Genomic DNA, 23,072 nt, shown 5'->3' with positions numbered 1-23,072 from the left:
AGGCACCTGATGGAGGACCGACAACCTCACACAGGATTACAATATATGTTATCTATTAACTAAAGTGATAATTCTGTTTTAAGAAACAACCCAAGGAGATTGTTTCACCATTAGTAATTGAACAGAGTGGAGCTGGGAAAATTTAACTGTCATAAAAATAGATTTGTTTTCAATAAAACTGAAATATTAGCTTTCCACCGGATAGAGTGGCATAAATGGCATAAGGAAGAAGTCCAAATCTGATAATGGGGAGAAATCAAAATGACACTAACTATTTAAAAAGGTGTGTTGCACAAGACCGGTCATGAAAACAAATTTGCCAAAAACTCTAAATTTTTCCTTATAAAGTAATTAGAAATTTAGAATACATTTTTTGACAAAATTGGCATATTTCAAAATGCAAATTTTGTTTCAAAAAGTAGCTTAATTCTGAATACTGGCTTTTTTTTTTTTTTTTTTTTTTGTCAAGTTCCAAAACCAAATTTTTTTTTTCTTCATTTAAATATCCAATTAGAATTTTCTGACATTTCATTAATAATCATGATACTTTGAAATGTTCTCTCTCCAAAATTTTATAATTAGAATTATATTTACTTCTCTTCTTGCATAGAAAAACTTAATTATATTTGATAAATCTCTTTCTATTCTTCAGTATTATCTGTAAAATATTGCGATGCCATTTTCTAAATCCAAATCTGAAGAAACTCTTATTGAAAACTATACGTAAATAAACGGTTGCATCTGTTTGACACTCAAATAAAGCAATGATGGCAATAACCATCTACTGGAAGAAAATAAAAGTTTGCATCCAAAATGTATTTTTTTTTCCTTTTAAAATTATGGTCTAGTCATAAAATGTCAAATTTCTAAAAGAATAATATGATGACTGAGATAAGCGCATTACATTAATTTGGAAAATTTGTGTACACATTCGGTTAATTCGGTTCATTAATGATAAATGATAATTTAAATGTGGGCGAGACCGATATTATTATCTGTTATAAAATCATTTCAGTTCTGTTTTAATTATTTGAATATTCTTACAATATACGAATCATTGTTATTTCTGAATTCGGTAGCTTCACTAATTGCTAAATAATCAGTCATAAATTCCAATAAACTGTTGGAATGTATTCAATTTTTATTGCAAACAATTTTATAATGTAATAATAAAAAATTAACATCTTATTTTGTGCAAAAATATAAATAAAAACAATTATTTAAGCAATCACGAGATCATCTTTTTCAGTTTTCTCTTCGGAATCTACGGTCAGTTCAGAAGATATGTCGGCAAATATGATGTCCCACGTGCAGGCAACAACTTCCTATGTCAAATTATTAATTTTTATTCAATTCATTGTCTATTATGTCCACACTCTTAATCATAATTAGTAAAATGTAAAAAATTACCTCTTTGATGTCGTTTTCCGGTGCCAAACATTTGGTTAAAAGCCTAAGATCAATTCCGTCCTGAAATTTTTTAACTTTCGTAAATTGTCTGAAACAACCGAGTGAGGAGAAAAATTTCTTATACCCACCAGAGTATTAAATGCCGCATGTTTTAAGAGATCATTATCTAGTTCCTGATATGTGGCCACTCTATTTACCGCAACGCTATCGAAAAAGAAAAAAAAATTATAATTACAGAATGTAAAGATTGGTTAATTGTAATAAATCTCAGAATTACCTCGGTGCTTGCGCAATCTGAGATACGAAATCTTCGTCTTTTACTTCGTCCAAATCCGGAATGACTGGTATTTCTGAAACATTCAAAAAACATTAATTTTTCTTATAGAATCTGCTTTGTGTAACATTCATTTATAAGATACCTGAATCCGAATCGTCTATTTCGGTTTTTGTTTCTTGTTTTGTATTATTACTACAAAAAATAACAAAATGAGTAATGGTACACGTGATTTAATTATATTACAAGATAAATTACCAAAATAAAACTATTCTCTAACAAATTAAGAGAACTAGATCTTTTACTTCAGTTTATAAGTTTCCATTATTATTAAATTATATTATTAGGTTGTCTGTAAAGCTTTCATAAGGGTTTGTCTATGTTTTCTTTCACAATTTAGAAATATGCCAAGACCAAGTTTCAATCAAATTTTTTATAACAATTCCACAGTTTGATACTGTTTTATTTGACTTATTGTTCTTTTTATGTTGTTACATTGTAAGAGATGATCCAAACTTGCTAGAGACGAGATAATATGGATCTTTATTCTTACAATGAATAAGTTCCATAGTTGTTGAGGAGATCTAACAATGATAATAGTGTGGAGGCAAAAATAAAATTGTATTTTATGTTCTGTATACAGACTGTCATTAACATAATAGCATCTACGTTGCAAGTGATTAGACTATCTCGTACTCACTTATTTAACTTTTATCACTGGTACTGCTTAAACTTCGGAAAACAAATGTTTTCGGCCTCACCCCAGGTTAAAAGAAAAGAAAAAACCAGTTTCCAATCTTAGAAAAATTCTTGAAGGAATGTTGAGTTTTTAAAATAAATTTGAACATATGTGTGCACTACGTAGCGTCGTCTATTTCTTGTTCTTTGCATACATAGCGCCAAGCGTATGAAAGCGTGTTGCCGTCTTTAGAGTTTATACATCTCCCTGTCCTGCTGGCCCTGTATATTTCAAGGACTTTGAGGCCCTGATGTGGTCAGTATGAAAGGCTCTATTTATCAATCTGGCATTGGATAGTTCTGTATGAACATCTGGGTTGGTGGCATAGGTGGATAGGGCAGTGGTGTAACGAGCATGGTCTATGTCATATTTGTGCTCCCTAATTCTCTGTTGGATGGAACATTTAGTAGAGCCAATGTACACCATTTCTTGTCTAAATCTGTCATCTCTCACCGGAATACTGTATACCCCGGAGCCCTAAGATCATCTCGTTTGTCTTTTGCATTGCACAATAATTTATATATATTGGGGGACCTTAGGTATGTTAATCTGGTACCAGTTTTGGTTGCAATTTCTTTATATAAAGCTTGAAATCATTGATTATATTCAACTGTGGTGCGTCTGCTGGCTGGGTCTTGATTCCGTTCTTCATTGCTAGTCTTTTGAGTAATGGGTGTATCTTGCATATCACATGGCCTGGAATAGGCATGTGCTAACTCTCTTATTAATTCTTTTTAGTAATCATGTGCCATCACGATGTGCTCTATATTTTGTAGTTCAATTACAGTGTTATTCCAGCTGGAATACTCAAACGGCTAGCAATGAAGATCGGAATCAAGATCTGCGCCACCAACCCAGATATTCACGCAGAACTATCCAATGCCAGATTGATAAATAGAGCCTTTCATACTGACCACATCAGGACCCTCGAAGCCCTTGAAATATACAGGGCTGGCCAGACAGGGAGATGTATAAACTTTAAAGACGGCAACACGCTTTCATACGCTTGGTGCTACATATGCAAAGAACAAGAAATAGCCAAAGCTACGTAGAGCACGCATATGTTCAAATTTATTTTAAAAGCTAAACATTCCTTCAAGAATCGTTTTAAGATTGGAAACTGGTTTTTTCTTTTAACCTGAAGCAGACCTCGGGTGAGGCCAAAAATGTTTGTTTTTCGAAGTTTAAGCAGTACTGGTGATAAAGGTTAAACGAGTGAGTACGAGATTGTTTATAATACTATTCAGACTAGAAGATATTGTGATTAGACTGTTTACCAAAATTACAATATTTTAACACTAACGCTAGGCACCAGCATGCAATTTCTAGTTGACCAACTGTTTAGTTGCACAAATAACACGGATTCTAATGTGACTACATTTGCACACAACAATTCTGTCAGCCAATTAATTAGTCTGTATCATGGCTCAAATTAAACGATTGCACAAATATGACATGAAGTGCATGTTTAAACATGTCTAGATTTACTTCCAATTAAACGGTCGGACAACTCAGTTAAGTTTTGCTGTTTGCTGTAGTAGTGTGTTGGGATGTCTTCCGGAGGAGGTAAGAAGCAAATTTATAATATTCAATATATTTTTTTGTTATTAAATTATGTTGTAAGATAGTTTATTAATGAGTCATGTTTTGTAAATGCATACTGTATGCTTTTACTAACTGAGGTTGGAAAGTATTATTATTTAATAATGTACATGTTTGTGTACTTTTTAGGAATTTTTTTCCCCATTTTATTTTTCTTCAAATCTCTAAAGTGCACACACGAGCCACCTCTTCAAAATCTACAGTGAGACCAAGTTAAAATGTGTGATAGTTTGGTTGCATAACTGCATGTGTTGAATTGGCTGACTATTTGATTGCAGTAGCGAGTGTGTAATGACGACTGGCTGGTTGCTCGATTAAGAATTGCATATCATGTCTAGCCTAAAGGTTAATTAATAATTTATGATAATAGATGACATAAAGCCAGACAAAGAATATGGAATGTTAGTGACAAAAGTACATTATTAACAAAAAATGTTAACAAAGACAAGATACATTTGCAAAATAAAAAAAAAAAAAGACTGATTATAACTAATGGTAAAAAATTGTGAAATATACAAATTAGAAAATTTTATACTATAAATAATCTAGGTTATCACAAAAACAATTTCCTTGTTTTCATCCTGTCGTAAAAGCAAACGTCAATCCTCTGGAGAACAAAATTCTTTACGAAAAATTGTACTAAAAATAAATACAAATCTCTTATACTATTAAATAAATATTAGATATTTCATCATCAAACCAAATAACCGATTTTCTGTTAAGGCGCAAAATAATTTTCATAATTAGGAATATACAAAGATCTAAATTTTATACTGTGAAGGAAGTTAACTCAATTATTATTAAAATAAAATTTAAAAATTTGAAAGACTCATTATCTTCTACATCAACTAAATGGTACCATAAAACATAACCATAAACCTTAATGGTTATCAATGAAAAAGTTTTGACTTAACCTACAGAAGAAACTTTTTAATCTATCAAAAATATTAACAAATAAACATTGTTGGCCATCTTAAAAAATTTACAGATAACATACTTCAATTGCTTTCTGCTAAAAACAAGGTTTAGAATAATTAAATACGAACTACTTTTGAATAAACAAACAAAATTTTAAAAAATTTTTCAGAAAGTAAGAAATTAATATGTTATTTATTATGAAGTAGCTTTCTTGGATGTATTGAAATGTCCTAAAATTTCATACAAACATTAGATTCGATATTGTAATGTAACTATAAAAGAAATTTTGCCATAAAATTTATATATGTCTAATCTATACAGACTAGTAATATTTTATGTTATATAGATGAATAGATATAATTATTACTTGTAATGATATATGTCTGAAACATTTTTTCACTGTCAGTACAATCAATAACACAGAAAATTCTAATACTCTGATAAAAAGAGTTAAAATAAAACTTACTATTCAGGTTTTGGATTATATGCTAGAGTTGGGCAATTTTTTATACGACAAAACTTTCGTATTGTATAAAATTTTTATGAATATTTACAACATTAAAATATAACAGAAAAATTTTACAATATAAACACAGAAATAAGACATAGCAATCATTAAAATAAATAGAAAATCACACAGATGAAATAGGAATTATGTGTTTATAAAGTGACAAAGTCTATCCATGAAATAATAGATCAAGAACATTATTTTTTGCACAACTGCCTGAGGAGTGTTTTTCACCGAGTTTTACACATCGAGACAGAGAAAAGCCTCGAAATAAGTCACTTCTGCCGTATGACTTTGTCGTGTACTAAGTAACCAGAGCCGTAACTAGGGTATGGCCAATGTGGCCCCCGCCATAGGTGCCGATTTAATAAAGGCGCCAACGAGAAGGTTTCGGAATAATATGTATTCGAAATTAATAACACAAAAAATTTTTTATATTTATATTTATATAGTATTTTGAATGTCATTAGATAATTTTTTTACAATAGTTTTTTTTAGAATAAAATAATTATATTTTTAATAATAAAAATTAAAAAGGCGCCATTTTTATTCTTGGCCATAGGCATCCAAAACCCTAGTTACGGCTCTGTAAGTAACTATCATAGATAAAAATTCAACAAAATTATGTTTTTTGTAGTATTTCTAAAAACTCTATCATTGTTTCAACTAAACAACAACAAAATTACTCTTTGTTTTCTTTTGTATGATGGTGTTTATTTGCAAATGCAAAATTTTTCCACTTGTAAAAAATGTTTTCATAAATTTATTAATCTTAATACAGTAGAGCATCGATTATCCGACTCAATTGGGGACTGGGGTTGGTCAGATAACTGAAAAGTATGAAAAATACATTATTAGTATATTAGTATACCCCATGTAATTTATATAGGTCTATTAGTATATCGCTATTAACCTATTTCGCGTTGAATTTTCATCGATGTTAAGCCTAACAAAATTTTTATAAAATAATAATCGTCGCTATTGTATCGTTAAAAATGGTTTCTTTATTTTCCACAAAATAAAAAATTAAGCATGGTTTAAATACTGGCCTTCCTTTCATGGTCGAGCCAGTGTTGCCAGCTAAAACATGCAAAAATTTAAAAATAATATTAAAGTAGCCAAGACATAGCCAAATATTGTAGCGCCACATCACTAGCGGACATTTGAATTTGCCAACTAGAACGCGGTCGGTTAACCGATGTGACGGTTAATCGGGGGTCGGATAATCGATGCTCTACTGTACTAATAAATGATATTAACATTTCTTCTTTGTTTTAATTTAGTATTAATTTTTATTTGGATTGTTTTATGGAGATTATAATACATATTTTAAAATAAATACTAAGGTATAAGTTTATTTAAAATAAAAGAAATTAAAATTATAATTCTACAATTAAAATGTCTTTTAAAATATAATAATTCTATAAAATTTAAAAGTAAATTTCATGCAATAAAATAGTGCAATCTTTTATCTATATTATGGAAATATTGCAACAAATTTAATTATTTCAGAATTACACTCACGCATTTGTGTTTGGTCGTGCACTTCTTCTTAGCCAACTGTGAAGGCAAAACTACTGATTCATATCACATAAAAAAAAGACGAAAATTAAAAATAGTGCGCATCAACATGCATGTCTACTAGTGCCGAATGGCAGGTACCCATTTTTTTACCCGGGCATCGAAGTATCCGTCTGAGTCACAACGCTGTTACCATAATAACATCTAAAGATTATCCACAGCATAACAATAAATTAATTAATTAAAAAATTGTAAATAAAAATGATTAGTAGATACTTGCATTATTATTATCAAGATTCATCAATAAAGCAACGAGTTTGAATTTATTAAAATGTCGATAATACTGAAATCAAAGCTGAAAAGTAATAAACCGTATCCTTGAAATTATAATTACTTTTAAATTAATTTATTAACACCTGCACTCAAATTAGGGAAGTGAAGGGCAACTAAAAAAGTTCATAAAAAACAATTGTATAGAATTCCCAAGAATTAAGACATTTTGTACTCTGAAAAGAAAAAGAAAATTAATGAATCAACACTGCTGAAGCTTTTAGTGATTTCAGTTTTTCAACGTTTGTATGGATTATTTTTAAAATTTTTTTAAAGAATTTACATATGTGGAAATTTAATTTTTAGAAATTTTTATAAATAATGGTTGCCAAATTTAATCAAAAATAAGATTGCATCAGCTCACAGAATAAAGAAAGAGAAAGCAAATAAAGCATAATTTTCAAAAAATTAAATGAAAAAGATGTACAGTACAAATGAAGAACATGACACAACAGTTACAGAAAATTTGCATGACAGCAAAGACAAATGAGATGAACGGGAAAAAACTGCTAAAGCCGACAATGACAGCTTCCAAGCTTTCAAAAATGTACAACTATTGATAATTTGTGCAAGGATTTGCAAGAATCAGACCCTATTACCGAGTAAAATCTCAAGCTTACGTGAGCTTTGGAAGCAGCCTGGCTAACCTATGCCAACGTATTGAAAGAACACGAATAAAAACATCTGTAAAACTGTTGTAACTCCCCCAAGGTCATCTCAAAATGCACAACTAATGTTTGAATATAATAAACATTAGTTATTACTTGCTTAAGACCAAACGATTGCAGGATTAAATCAAGCTATATGACCACTACTGTTAATAATTAAATACCCAAGTAATATGGCACCAGAGGTAAGCGTTAAGTGCCATCTCTTATTAAATTTAATAAATATAATTAAGTTAATATTTATTGAATAATTTAGAAAATTCTGGAAGAAAAGAATGGGACTCGAACCTGCAACAACAGTATAGCTAATATAATCTATCAATCTTCTGACTTTAATATAATTTTTGGGCTTAGAGATGCTTATATATGTTTTAACTGGTTATTGAATCATCTGCAAAAGTTTAAATATTCCTAAGACAGCAATGTACTTTAGCTTGGCCACGTTGGCTTGACCCACAGGAGATTTTCAATTTTTCCCAAGAGCTTTCTTATTTGGTAGCTACAAGATTTCAAAGGAATCTAACCCCTGCAAACACCGAGAGTGACCTGTAAATAGTAATTTGGTTACTAGGATAAATTTTTTTGTATAGTTTAATATTTTACCTTTAACTACCACTATCATTTTAAGTAAAGAAATGAACATTTTAAGTTAGTAAAGAGTTTTTTGAAAAATAAGTATTAAAATCTGGATAATGTTCAATACCTAGGTAAAACATTTCCCTACCATTCGGCAATAATATTTAGTGTTATATAATCTGCTAATTAAAAAACTCAATTTATTTTATTAAGTGTCCAAATAATTATATTCTTACCGCATGGCACTGGACGGAGGATCTTCGGCCCAACCTCCCGTTTTCCTCGATCTAGGCGGAACTTTGGGTGGTCCACTTTTCTATCGTTTAAAAAATACAATTATAATTTGGTAATTTAAATTAATTTAATAACGTCGATTCGTAACTGCAATAATTTTATGCACACATAATTAATAAATTAGCTCATATTATTTTAGTTTTTAGGTGAAAACTACTTTAGCTTAAAAAAAAAAATTGAACATGCAGAATGCTAAACAGACAATAAATTCTATTTGTTAGTTACAATAGAAATATTCAGAACAACAGATGCAAGATTTGTTCACCAGAATTTTACCTACACTGTATATATGAATGAGGATGTTTGTTTGTTTGTTCGCTATGCATACCTAGGCTGTTCAACCAATTGCTACGAAACTCAGCAGTTATGTTCAATTACTTCTAAATTAGATAATGTCGTACATCCCACCCCAAAATATCAATTGTATTTCTACATATCACTTAATTTCTAAGTACATTTGACTTTCTGGCTTTATATAATATGTAATGCCAGAAAGTCAAAGTGTATAATTTTTAAAAACATATATTATATTCACTTAATTACTGTGACAATGATATAGTGCAAAATAGATGTGCTATTACATACCATTATGCCATTGCTGCAACATGTAGCACATAGCACTTGCCTGCATGGAGTGGTGTTTTGCCGTGTACATCATGCTTTTCCTGTTAGCAGTAGAGTTGTCCTGGTTACATATTCCGTTCAGGGAAAAACTTTTGAATTGAAATAACATGACTTATGATGCAAACTAGACATTTGTCTATAGTTAATCTGAGCCTCCTGCTCTTAAGATTTCCATATCTGGTCTCAATGTACACCTATCTAACTCAATTCTCGAGATTAAGGAAAGACAGACAGACAACAGTGGGAATTTATAGGTCTACAATTTGAAAAAGTTGTAGTCCAATAAACTGCAGCCCAATAAGTATCCTCCAATAACTGAGTCTATAAAATCATTGAACACTGGCAGTCAGTTGTGGGTTCATGCACGGCAAATGGACTGGAGTTTTCTGGGTTTCTTTCACATTAGTAACACTTAAATTGGAACCAGCTTTATATAAAAGTCTTTCCAGGATATATTCTCTTTGGCAGATCACCCATGTGTTGTGTTGGTGTAACCAAATAAACCAAACCAATTCTAATAATTTTTCTATAAACACAATATTTACAAAGAGAAACTTAACTACCACAAAACCTGGACACCTCGCCCCCTCCCGATTTCACCCCCCCTTATTAACTCATAAACCCATTGCCCCAAACTCCCTGCTGACACTGCTGAAAGACATTCTAACATTCAGCCAAATTAATATATGTACAATGATTTTATGGAACAAAGTAGAACTGGAAGTCTTTTTCTATGCCAATGTTTATTTTTCATGTTTATTATCACGATGACATTGCTTCATTCAAAATTTCCTGTAGTTATAGTCTGTGTAATGTGCACTTTATTCACATGTTGACTCTTACTGTCTGCTTCCAATAAGCTTATGCCATAACTTTCAAAAGTTTCCTTTACTTAGATGTTTTTGCTGAGCTTTACTTTTTCAACCTGGTTTCACCAGTTTCTTTTTATGGGATCACATAAAAGCAATTATTCTCATATTTTTAGAGGATTTTTTTTATTTAAACAAGTTTAATATGAAGTATTTCAGATGTTGTTAGCAGCTTTGATCACATGCTTAATAGTAGATCAGTATTAATTAGTAGTTGTTGACCATCCTCTCTTTCAGAAGGAAGTCAGCTATTACTTTCGATCAAATTTATTTCAACTCTTCTGTAACAGTCCCTTCTACTTATTGGACCTAGCAGTAGGATGGCATTCAAATAGGAAAATTACATAGTTACTGGCAATCACAAAATATGATTTAAGTGGTTTTCGAGTGTGCTGAGTATATTTGCTCTGTTTATCACAAAATTTGATTCATTGGCAAATCACCATTTGATATTCGGCTTTGAATGGAACTGTTTGTTAGGCCGCGACTCCACTAGCCGTAAAACAGCCGTAAAACCCCTCGCCGTAAAAGCTTTTAATCACGTGACCTATTTGTGTTTGCGTTCGGATTGCGGCGGAGGTCTGGCTAGCGAAGCTTTTTACGGCGACAGTACTATTACGGTGTATACGTGATATATCAATATAAAGACAATAATTATATTCTACAAGTTTTTTCTGTACTATAATTACAAATGTAGTAAAAGTAATATCTTTACTTTCATATATTGACTTTTATTATTATATTATTAAGATAATATACAGCATTTATAAGCTTAGCTTTTTTATTATATACTCCTCTAAATTGAAGGATTTTCCTTTGGCCGTTCATATCGCGTGTTTTAGGCATCCATTATTATAATCGGGATACCTCTTGTCATAGATACATGAATACCTTTGGATGTTTTCGATAAATCTTTCCAGATCTTCTAGAGTAGCCACGAGAGAACGTACACAAAAGCTCGTTTTCTGCCATTTTCACACTGTGTCACGGTGACCTAGATTTAACTGACTTCTGATTGGTGGATGGTACCGGTTTACGGTCGTATTCACTTCGAAAGTTGAACACTGCCCAACTCGCTTTTACATTGGTTTTACGACCTGCTCAGGCGTAAAATATCATGGTCACGTGATTAAAAGCTTTTACGGCGAGGGGTTTTACGGCCCTTTTACGGCTAGTGGAGTCGTGGCCTTAGAGCTAACATTAGAAATAAAAAATGATACCTTAAAAAATTCATATTTTCAAATCATATTTTCAATTGCTGTCAACTTGACCAATGAAACTGTGCCATTTTGTACCATCCAAGTATAACGATAAATATGACAGGTTAGCTAAAATAACCAAACTCTTTACATGGTTTTCATTTTAATGTTTCTTATATTATAATATTTGATTTATATAACTACAAAGGTTATCATATGTAAGGGTTTATCACACCAAGTGACCAATCTAATACATTTTAAAAATTCTTTATTCCTGATTCCTGTACTGTACCGGTACAGAATTTAAAGAATGTTTAAAAATGCATTAGATTGGTCACTTGGTTTGATGAACTCTTATGTAAAATAACCTTTTTGTTATATAAATCAAATACTATAATGCAATAAAATAGAAGGGTTAGAAGTATGAAATAATCTAATAGCCTAATCTTAATGTTTGTTCTTATTTTTTGTCTGGATAATGCTGGGCTTACCTGCTAGTAATGTAATTAAACAGGACTGGCCAAACCTTGTCACAAGAGTCATATATCATCCATCAGAAATATGCAAGACACATTCGAACGGTATTTTATATTACATATAGTTAGAATGCTATAGTTATTGCTGTTCTATAGTAAATACCATTGTTAGATTAAGACTAACTAGACAAATATTTGTTTACAGAAACTTGAACAAAACTGGGACAATGGGGGAAGGGGGAGTAAAAGTTTCAAGAAAAATGCAAACATAATTCATGGACAGTCCCTAATGAGCAAAAATTGTAACCAACTGTAGTCTTTAAAATGTTGTTGTCTTGTGTTGATAAATCAATTAATCTTAACTCATAAGCAAGTGTATATAATTTGTATAGTGAAAATTTATTTCAATATAAATACCACAATTATATAAATTTAATTTTCAATGATTAACTTCATTAGTTATGAAATGTAAGTTTTAGAAACTGCAAAAAAGAAATGATTTTTATCATTTCTTTTTTACAGTTATGAATATTACAAGATCTTGTAATATTCCTGCATTTTTTTCAGAACTTATCAGTAAAATACGATAGTTACTTACATTTGGTGAAAGTTTTCCTGATGGAGGACTTTCTAAATCAAATGATGAGGCACGAAGAGGACTCTGATTATTTGTATTTTCGGAACGCCGACCCAATCTTGGCGGAGCCTATTTTTTTAAAAACAAAAACCAAACCATTTTTAAATATTTTCTTGCAATATCGAGACGAAATTTCATCTATAGAAAAAATTTACAAGATATACTTTATTTTTATATAAAATTGAATAATACAGAGTGGTCCGAAAGATGGAAACACCCATATAAAACAAAAACAGATTAGTAAACAGTGATCCAATGTTCCTATATGTAGGAAAGTAGAAACGTGTCAGATCATGCCACCAACCTGATAGCCATCTTGAAATCAACTCATAGTTTTTAAATGGGAAGGTGGACATATGTCATATCAAACTGGTGGAGGATTTCATCAAAAAAAACAATGGTATGCTTAATTTTAATATAACTCATTCTGAAGATTTAAATAAATTTTCTTCTACATGGATAACCTGAATGAGAAAGAATGATTTCAGCAAGAGCTAATGATGGAGCCAGCATACTGAGCATGCTGTTGCATAACCACACAATGTAGTGTGCATCTTAAGTTTTTAGACATTTTAATAATCCAATATAGTGTTCCAGTGCCATTTACACGCTATTGGACATTTACATAACTAATTTTTTTTGCTTCAAATAAATTCCGTCATCACAGAAGTCTCCGTGCGAAAGATGATATTCTGCCAATTAGTTTCCAAGACATATTTTTGAAATGTGAACTTTATTTACAAACACCCTATTCATAAGTTATATGACACAACGAAAGCAAAATGCATCACAGCACTCCACATTTTAAAGCAGCAAAGGTTTTCTAGAGCAACTAGAAAACCAAACCACAGGTAGAACTGTACAAAAGTTAACAAAATAAAGGCATGCCAGAATCAAACAAACAGCAATAAAAAAGACATAGTGTCTTTCATCTGTGTGGAAGTACATCCTTTGAGATACACTGATTATTATCTGTACATTTTTTAGCTGAGTTAATTCTAGATAACTTAAGCTCATTTGTGCCAAACAAAATACTCATCTTATTAAATCATTCTCCTTTGAGGAATAACAAAAATTTCTTTTATATATTTGAATGAATTGATGCTTTCCCATAAGTTCTAAACAATTAAATTTTAGTTCAATTTATCAAAAATGTCTTAGGAAACATCAGTTTCTTATTACACACTTAATAATATAGATGCTAACACACTTAATTGCATCCAAGACAGTAATTAAGAGTACATTGTACTTTGTTAACAAGTTCACATTGCTATTAACTGTATTTGCAATTATCATATTTTGTAACAAAGTCTTTAGTTGTTAATTCTGTAGAGAAAGTTAAATCACTATGAACATGAATGTGGTTATCCAAAGTAATTTTGGAAACTTCCAATTGCTTTACAGATAAGTTGGTCCAGGCAGGATACCATATTATTTTTTGTATTGTATTTACACTGTTTGTATTTTTATTTCTTATTTTATTATGTATGTTTTTTGTCATATTTTAAATTACTTTATTGTGTTCTGCTCAGACTCATCTTCTTAATGAATACAGTAGAAACATACAATACACCTTATCGCTGAGAACAAACAATTTATTACCTAAAACTAACGTTTTCGGCCCAATTTATGGGCCATCTTCAGGTTACAGCTGTTCGATTCCGATACAAAATCGAACACATTCAAAATTAAACCAAAATAGAACATACGTTTAAACCAATAGAACAAGCATAGTACAAAATAATAAATAACAAAAAAAAGATGAATGAGCTGGGTAGAATCAAAAAAATAGCAAAGGAGTTAGGGTTTGGAACAAGAACTATAGAACGTTTAATAGCGGCGTACATAAAGCCTAGGAGCAGTTCTAAGAAGAAACCGGAGTCTGGGGGTAACTTCACAAAGTTTACATATAATAATAAATGTCTCTTCCCAATTATGAAGCAAATAGCGAGGCACAAAAACGCCAGTTTAATATGCAAAAGGTCCCCCACAGTGTATAGGTTGATTAGAAATGACAAAGAAAGAATTGGTGTTAAAGAACAGGCGGGAGTATATGCAATTCCCTACAAAAATGACCAGTTGGGAATCGATAGGGACTACGTAGGTGTCACTAATAGAAACCTTGGAGTGAGGATAAAGGAGCATCGGTACGATGTCACAAAAAACAGGTGCACAACAGCGTTATCCAAAATGGCGCAAGCAGATGGTTCAGTGGTAGAATGGGAAAATGCCAAAATTCTTGTAAAAGTACACTCGCCAACGCTGTCGTCCATAACTGAGAAATGTGAAATCTACAGAGCGAGTTTGGCTGGCAGATGTTTAAATTATAAGGATGCGACGGTGTTACCGTCATCCTGGAAATACATAGTAAGACGTAACACACGTGATAATGAGTCTGCCGTCACTCAGTAGGCTTCTGGGTTAATGCAAAACGAATGGTTCCTTAAGATTGACGGCCAGTCACAGTATTTTATTTGTATTTTAATTTCATTTTCATTTTTCGTGTTATTTTAATTTTTGTTATTTATTATTTTGTACTATGCTTGTTCTATTGGTTTAATTTAAACGTATGTTCTATTTTGGTTTAATTTTGAATGTGTTCGATTTTGTATCGGAATCGAACAGCTGTAACTTGAAGATGGCCCATAAATTGGGCCGAAAACGTTAGTTTTAGGTAATAAATTGTTTGTTCTCGGCGATAAGGTGTATTGTATGTTTTTACTTTATTGTGTTTATAATTGTTTTTTATTTCTTTATTGAATTATTTATTTTCTTGTCTATTACTACATACTTGTTTTAAATTGTTCTTATTCAACATGTTTAATTTAATTTTTAAATTGGGCTTTATGTTTTGTATTCTCTTTGATGGAACATGATAATGCCTGCTCAAATAGTTGAAAATCAGGGGTGAATCCTAACCAAAATTTTTGGGCATGCTGAAAGTTATAATAAGAATAATAGGCACTAAGCAATATCTACACATCAAATATATTATAATGAAAAAGTATTAAAAATTTATGATGATAATTCAAGTTTTGTGGGCCCTCGACACTGGGGGCCCAGAGCTTAAGCCCTATTAATCTCTATGTAGATCCGCCCCTGTACACAATACATATATGCCGACTAGGTACCGCAAGCTTTCGATACAATCTGGTCGTGTTAAATGCTTCAAATGACATCATGCACGTGCACTTATTTGCTGTGACAAACCTCCACACGAGCAAGTGATCGAGTTCCCGGAAGCATCGCACTGACTTAAAATTGCTAGCCACTAGCTGCCAGTGTAAAAGCAAATATAAATGATAAAAAAGAGTTTACGCATTAGAATAAATTATTATTGGCATTTTTCTTCTCGTATAAAAAGTATATTGACGGTCAAAACTTTCTCTTAAGCATGTGGTGCACGCTAAGCAAACCCAGAGAATTGCACCCTGCTGAAAATGTTTAAAAAATAAAGAATACTGTGGTAAAGGCTTATTTGGAGAGTTTTGTACAAATCTCATAAACCAGTTTATGAATTGTATTATTATTAAAATATTTTGATGTGATCTTGTTTTCAGTTTTGTGTAATATTTCTTGCACAGACTTAAAGATAGCTACAATTGAATTTACATTTTGTAGTTATGACCTGTGTCTGTAGTTATAATAAAGTATTATTTTAGTGTATGCACATATTTTTATCTTTCTCTTTATATCTCAATGCAAATTTCTTAATTTTTATAATTTTTCAAAACTGGGTGTACAGCAAAAGGGCAAAGAAATTTAAAATATTTGTTTAAATCTCTTTAAATTTGATTTAAAGTTGCATTGTGTAATCAAAATTGAAAATAGCATTGTAGCATCTGTGTTTCTCCTCCGTACATTTTAAAAATGATCTAAGATGCATTCTGTACCGTAATATTATAACATTGGAAATAGATCAAATCAATTAATGTTGTAAGAGAAATGAAGGGACATTTTCACGCTTTGGTCAAAACTTAAGATTAAAAGATAAGTTTTTCTTACTTATTTTTGAATGGAACATTTGATAAACAGTACTTTCTTGCATGTTCCTTGAAACCAAGCATAAAATTGCCATTGAGCAATACTTTCTTCCTTCTAATTTTTCCTTATTCTTCATCCTTCAATTGCATGCAAATATCATATATAATTAAAAATGACAATAGTCCTAGTTTATGAAATATATTATGTAATATTCTGTATTTGCCATTATTCGATTATAAACTAGAAGTGTAATGCATTTAAGAACTACGAAACAATTGTCAAATGTTTCAAAATATATCCAATCTTTAATCATACACAAATATAATAATTTCTGCATTCAACGCAACAATAACAGAATGTTCTTTTCGACAATTAACATCAAATGTTAATTTTAAAAATTGTCTGTTAATGTACTGTACATGTTTAAAATTTGTTTACTTTATGATTATAATCTGATAACAGCCGTTGAAAGAGATATACTGTTATTAAAATCATTCAAAATTACTAGTTTAAAGAAAATAATATATATAGAATTTGTGTAATTTTTTGCAAATGCAATTCTTAATTGTATGTAATTTCCTTGTATGAATTTTTTTTTAAAACTTTAGAAATAATAAGCTGGAGATGAAGTTCAAATAAAATGTAACTGTAGATATAGTTTGGATCTAAAAATACAGCAGAACCCCGATTATCTGAGGTATGTGGACCGACGCTATCTCAGATAGCCAAAAACTTGAATAAAACAAAGGCCACAGCCATTTTGGATTAAAAATTACAAAAATTTATAAAGTATATAACTTTTAATCCTCTTCTTATACCTTATTGAATTTATAATCATATATAAGAACATTTGTTACACCATTTATTATACATCTAATTAAATCCAACAGTTTTAAGAATAATTTTGTTGTCACATTTTAATGTGAATGGTTTGTCTTGCATTGAAATTAAATGATAAAAGGTAACAGAAACATATCATCTTGTAATACATGTTATCATTTTAAATTTTCTTTTACAAATTATGGTATAAGAAAATCACAATATCTTCTAGTCTGAATACTAGTATTATAAACAAGTAAGTATGAGAGGTATAAGAAAAGTAGTGTTGCCTGTCTCATATAATGCAGTACCTCAGTTAATCAGGGCTTGGATAACTGGGTTCTACTGCACTGCGAATAAGCAATCTCTCATTTAATGAGTTTATGTAACAGAAAGAAGAAATACTAAGAAAATACACATACTTCATTTTGAAAACTTTTGATAATATAAATAATCTCAAACTTGCAGAATGGATAAATAAAAATTATACAAAAGAAATGAAAAATGTATATACTTAAAATTATGAAGTACCTGAATATAAATTTATAAAAAGTTTTTATGTAAAGAAGTTACCTACAGAATTTTTTTAAAAAGTATTATAGTTATAACAGAAATAATTTTCAGCATAAACAACAAACATGACAATCTGCTGAAAGAAATGTCAAACAGCAATAAAATACGTATATATGTTACCGGCAAAACCTGATTTTACGCCAAACTAGTTTTGCCTAGGCCAAACTAGTTTGGCATAAGCATGTCAGGCCAGACTAGTTTAGAATTATTATTTAAGTATATTAATGGTTAAAATAAAATCAATTAGATGAACAATATTTATTCAAACATAGTCTACTTAATTATAAAAAACGGGGTTAATGTTACCCTAGATATCGAAGGTGGCGGCTCATCTCCGATTCCAGCAATCAGAAGACAGGGAACAGTGGGGACGCCCGTTCTAACATAACCTAACCTATTCTAATAAATTACCATAATTATTAGCAACCAAATTATTGGAATAGGTTAGATTAGAACGTGCGTCCTCACTGTTCCCTGTCTTCTGATTGCTGGAATTGGAGACGAGCCGCCATTTTCGATACCTAGAGTAACATTAACCAAAAACGGTATTGATTAGAAGTGACACAATACTTGTACAAAACTGTAAAATAAAAATAAGCTAATCAGTACTTATCAGTTTGTATTTTTTTTTTTTATTAAGCCATGCACTTTTAAAGGTAATTAACTTTCAAAAATATTTTCAAAAATTCAAACGAAATAATAAAAATAACTTTTAAAATCAAACTAAAATTAAAAATGAACTTATTTGTATTTTATGGTAAACTTAAATTAATCATTAATATATTTAACCATTAATAGACTTGAATAATAATTCTAAACTAATTTGGCCTGACATGCTTACGCCAAACTAGTTTGGCGTAAAATCGGGTTTTGCCGGTAACATATATATAAATGGCATTGTACAGTGAACTAAAATTCTGAAGCTCTAAATGTGAACAAAAGACTATTCTTTATTAAAAGTCCCACAGGATGGAGATAACTGCCCCCAAATTAATAATGAATGCCTGTTAAAATTTGTCTCGGGATTAATATCAAAAAGATGCGATTTGTAGATTTAAAAAATACCTGTCAGATAATCCAAGAGTAAATTTTGAAGAAAAAGAAATAGACAAATGAACAAATTCTACTATCTTGGAATTTTATAAAAAGTATGTGATGCAGAAATACTGTATAAGTAAATCGGTTAATGTTACCTATGGTTCCAAAATGGTGGATTGTCTCTGATTCCAACAAATAGAAGAAAGGAAACAGTGGAGGGACACGTTCTAACCTAACTTAACCTATTCTAATATATTACCATAATGATTACCAACAAAATTATTAGAATAGGTTAGGTTAGGTTAGAATGTGTCCCCACTGTTTCCTTTCTTCTACTTGCTGGAATCAGAGACGAGCCGCCATTTTGGAACCATAGGTAACACTAACCAGTAAATATTTACTCTTGTTTCTGTGTCATGTACTTAACACTAGTAAAAACAAAAACATTTGTAACTACAAAAAGTCTCTCTTGTATTAATAGTTATGTTTTTATAAATATAAAACTACTCAAATGAAATTAGTCTTACTTTCACAAAAAAGCTTTTATTTTATATGATGTGAACCACTTTCTAATGCTATTGTGAAAACTTACTTTAACTGAAAATATAAAGAAAAAAAATTAAATGTGGTACAATATTAACAGCAAGATCAATGACTAGGAGAAAATCTGCCAGAAATAACTGATATCATCATCATATGGAAGATCTGAATATAAAAAGGAATAAGGACAAGACTAAAAACAGGGATCAGAAAATGCAACTTGCTGGATCTCATTTACTTACTATTAAAAATAAATTATTATAGACATCAAGGTAAGATGGTATTCCATATGCTTGGAAACGGGATATAATAATGATGATAGATATTTCCACAGTCGTTTAATGAGTACATGAACACATATATGAGGACGGAGTATCTGAGAGTGGATTGAGAGTACATACTGATTGATGTATGAGTGCTGTTAGTGGAGAGTGAAAAATAATCGCAGATCCTCATCTGCAGTTCTTTCTCCATCCGATGGCTGAAGCAAGTGAGGAATTTTTGCTGCATGTGAGTGCCAGTAAAACAAAGGTGGTTGTGTTTGAGTGTGGGGAGAGAAAACAGAATGTACAATTCAGATAAATGGTTGTGTTTGAGTGTGGGGAGAGCAAACAGAATGTACAATTCAGATAAATGGGGAACAAGTGAACAAGTTTGTATCTGGAAAGCAGGATTTAGAGGAATAACAATATAGCAGGTGAGATCGAAAGAAGAGCAAATGATGGCGCAGAGGTAGTATAAAAATAAATCTGCAAGGAATAAATGTCAGGAAAGGCCAGAATGTAATGTACAGTACAGACGTATTGTGATTTCTGTGCTGCTATATGATAGTGAAAATGGGTATCACAGAGGCTCATCATTGCAAGTGAAATGAGATATTTGAGGGGAGGAGTGTGTGAAGAGAAGAGACTGCACTAGGAATGAAGATATCACAGAAGAGATGTCCTACAAAAGATGATTTGGCCATGTTAAGAGGATGAGCAAGGATAAATCATTGAAAAGAGTATACGTGGGAAGAGTGAAAGGAAAAGTAAACAAGGTATGACCAGAGAATCCTTAATGGAGTAAGTAAAGTGAAAGAATATAAGCATGAAAGGTGTGAGAAAACAGAAGAGAGCAATGAAGATGACATGGGTATGCAGATAAGAGGTATGCAGAAGTAGAAATGTCTTGAAAGAGCTGATAATTGGATGGTTGTGTGTGTGATCTCTCTTACCAGCTACCTACCCCTTCTGGGAAATGGGCATGAAGACAATGTTTTCATAGAAACATATTTCATTTGTTATAATTCTAAATATTTTAAACATTTAAAAATTTCTATTGCTAGACTGTCTTTCTTTCTTCGTGGCACAACAGTTTCCAAAGGACCTCGTCTTCCCAAAGGATACTTTATATGTCTTTTTCATCTTGTATTCTCTATCAGTTTCAAAATTTATAATAATGTGTAGAAAAATTAAGCACCAATAATCTTTAATAATTGAGCATAAGTCTAAAACTGTAATACATAAAGAAAATAACAGAAAATTTAATTAGAGCATCCAAAAAATAATAGATATCACATCTAAATTGCTTTCTTACACTGAATGTAAACCTATAGATGTCATTAAAAAGAAGTTTATCTTAATTAAACTAATAAATAATTTATATTTATGCCGCATAATAAAAATTAACCAATCTGATCCGAGAGCACTCGAATACAATGTTTCTATGATTAATGTCATAATAAAGCATTTATATTAAAGTTTAGATTGGTAGGATCAAAGGTAAAATTTATGTAGTTTCATCACATCATTTTAAATTATTAAAAAACAAATATTTCTGGCAAATCATTCTCACTTTCTTTGAGATAAAGGGAAGAACGAGATCAGAGTGGTTCTGTTAAGCAACTCGAAATGCTGCAATCAGTCCCACACAATTAGACGCCAAAACAACGGAGAGGTGCAGTTCCCAATTCTAAAAAATACCGCAAAGGCAATATAATCGGATCAAATACAGTTTAAGTGTTACAGTTTACGATAGAATGGGTAATGGCTGCGACCGGAGCCAAGGGCAGATTGCACGTCCGTCTTTTAAACTACAATTTATTCAAATTGTATCAAATAAGTCGATGACGGCATTTTACGGTGCAAACATTTACAGACACCAGAATGAACGCACCGACGACAGATCAAGTAATTCTCGAGAACAAACACCAAACTCCCAAACCGTCGCAGACACACAATGCAGATTTTGGCACAGGTTGGAAAGTATTGGTATTGTATTAATATATTTGGTGCTAATTAACGTTTACTACAATTTATCATCTTGAAAAGGTGACTACGGCGGGTATTACTTATCGTTTTTAATCGCTATTTTTCCACATTCGATCGATCTAAGTGCAGCAGTTTATCTGATCGACGAACTTTGTTCTGCACGAGGCAAAACAATTGCCGAGACAAAATGGCCGCCGCATTCCGGTAAAACGGGAGGAGGTAAGTGCAATTTCTTTTTTTTTTTTTCTTTTTTATATATGTATACAAATTATATCCGCTTTTTTGCGCGCGACGGGGTTATCCATCGAAGACAAAAGAACTAGACGTTGGCTTCATCCATTTTATTACTCTCATAACTTCTTTTGCACGTGTAATGTCTTCATCCCTGGAACTCCACGTGAAGAATTTGGAAAAAATTTCTGAAATCGATAGCAGAAACGTGGGATTAACGCCACTCACTTTTTTGGGCGGAGAATCCAGATCGAAGTCGAGCCCCAGATCGTCGTCCTCCATTTTATTTAATTACGCAAAAGAAAGGGCAAAATATCCGATTCGTCCGGAAAATCAAGATGGCGAGGAGTTTACTATTGTTGCTACGCAACAAGAAAGGAACAAGTAAAGTGTGACGCCACAGAATACGTAAGGACCGGACCAATGGCAGACGGCGAAAGCGCGTAAGCCACGATCCACCAATGGGAATCGACGATAGACGATGACAAGTTGTTGTAGACGGTCAGATGATGGAGAGAATGTAGTAAAAAAAAGTTCAAATTCTGCCAGTATAAAGTTGTTTTCGTCGTATTATGATTTGATTTAAACGTCCGGGAGTGGTCCGTTGCCGTTATTAAGACGATATCAGTTATGGTAAGCCCGAAAAATGCACGCGATTTAGCGCTAACCCCGTTTTAATGTCGAAAGGACGGAGAGGAAGATGATGGAGGCTGTTCTCTTTTTTTTTTTTTTTCTCTCGTTTGACGCAGAAATCAAAATTGCATTTCGGTTCCGTCCACGCCACATCTGCCTTTCCTCGAAGTAACGTCTTCGATTCTCCTTCTCGTTTATAATGTCCGTCGTTTTCTAATGGACGTACAGTACGTCGTCCGATGTTTATTACAAAAAAAGAAGAAAGTAAACGGGATTTTCGTCTTGAAACGCACGAGAATTTGCGCTGTGTTTTTCCACTTTTCTTTCGCAATTGTCTTGGTGTAGGTGTGGAACACT

General features: G+C 31.6%; 2 protein-coding genes across 3 annotated transcripts in view; one reads left to right on the top strand and one right to left on the bottom strand.

The window, feature by feature from the left end:
- Window positions 1-1,118: 1,118 nt before the first annotated feature.
- On the bottom strand, window positions 1,119-22,492 carry IFT43 (intraflagellar transport 43). Its single transcript, XM_067281671.1, has 9 exons — window positions 22,311-22,492; window positions 12,607-12,714; window positions 8,783-8,862; window positions 6,976-7,011; window positions 1,830-1,879; window positions 1,688-1,760; window positions 1,539-1,614; window positions 1,411-1,470; window positions 1,119-1,325 (listed from the first exon to the last, which is right to left on the bottom strand). Exons 1-9 carry the CDS (start codon window positions 22,362-22,364, stop codon window positions 1,221-1,223), a joined length of 642 nt encoding a protein of 213 aa, XP_067137772.1. The 5' UTR covers window positions 22,365-22,492; the 3' UTR covers window positions 1,119-1,220.
- Window positions 21,827-23,072, top strand: part of LOC136984609 (AT-rich interactive domain-containing protein 4B-like) — a 39,482-nt gene continuing 38,236 nt past the window's right edge. The window contains exon 1 of one of the 2 annotated variants that reach the window (XM_067281670.1): window positions 21,827-22,070. Coding sequence is in view for 1 of the 2 variants with exons in the window: in XM_067281669.1 (XP_067137770.1) it covers window positions 22,713-22,715 (3 nt within the window). In the remaining variant the exon portion in view is untranslated. Of the gene's footprint in view, window positions 22,071-22,555; window positions 22,716-23,072 lie in introns of those variants that run through there. The other variant, XM_067281669.1, reaches the window with a different exon arrangement.

Source organism: Centruroides vittatus, unplaced genomic scaffold, assembly GCF_030686945.1.
Source record: "Centruroides vittatus isolate TY-2023 unplaced genomic scaffold, ASM3068694v2 contig_925, whole genome shotgun sequence".
In the NCBI taxonomy this organism is placed as follows: domain Eukaryota; kingdom Metazoa; phylum Arthropoda; class Arachnida; order Scorpiones; family Buthidae; genus Centruroides; species Centruroides vittatus.
The sequence above is the reverse complement of the archived record's forward strand: the minus strand, read 5'-3'. Positions and strand labels throughout refer to the sequence as shown.

Excerpts from the sequence above, each read along its gene's own strand:
- IFT43 (XM_067281671.1), bottom strand. The coding sequence starts at position 22,364 with ATGGAGGACGACGATCTGGGGCTCGACTTCGATCTGGATTCTCCGCCC. Across the intron at positions 1,880-6,975 it reads GCACGACCAAACACAAATGC|TAATAATACAAAACAAGAAA; the intron begins GTGAGTGTAATT and ends TATTTTTTGTAG. Across the intron at positions 1,326-1,410 it reads CGGAAAACGACATCAAAGAG|GAAGTTGTTGCCTGCACGTG; the intron begins GTAATTTTTTAC and ends AATTTGACATAG.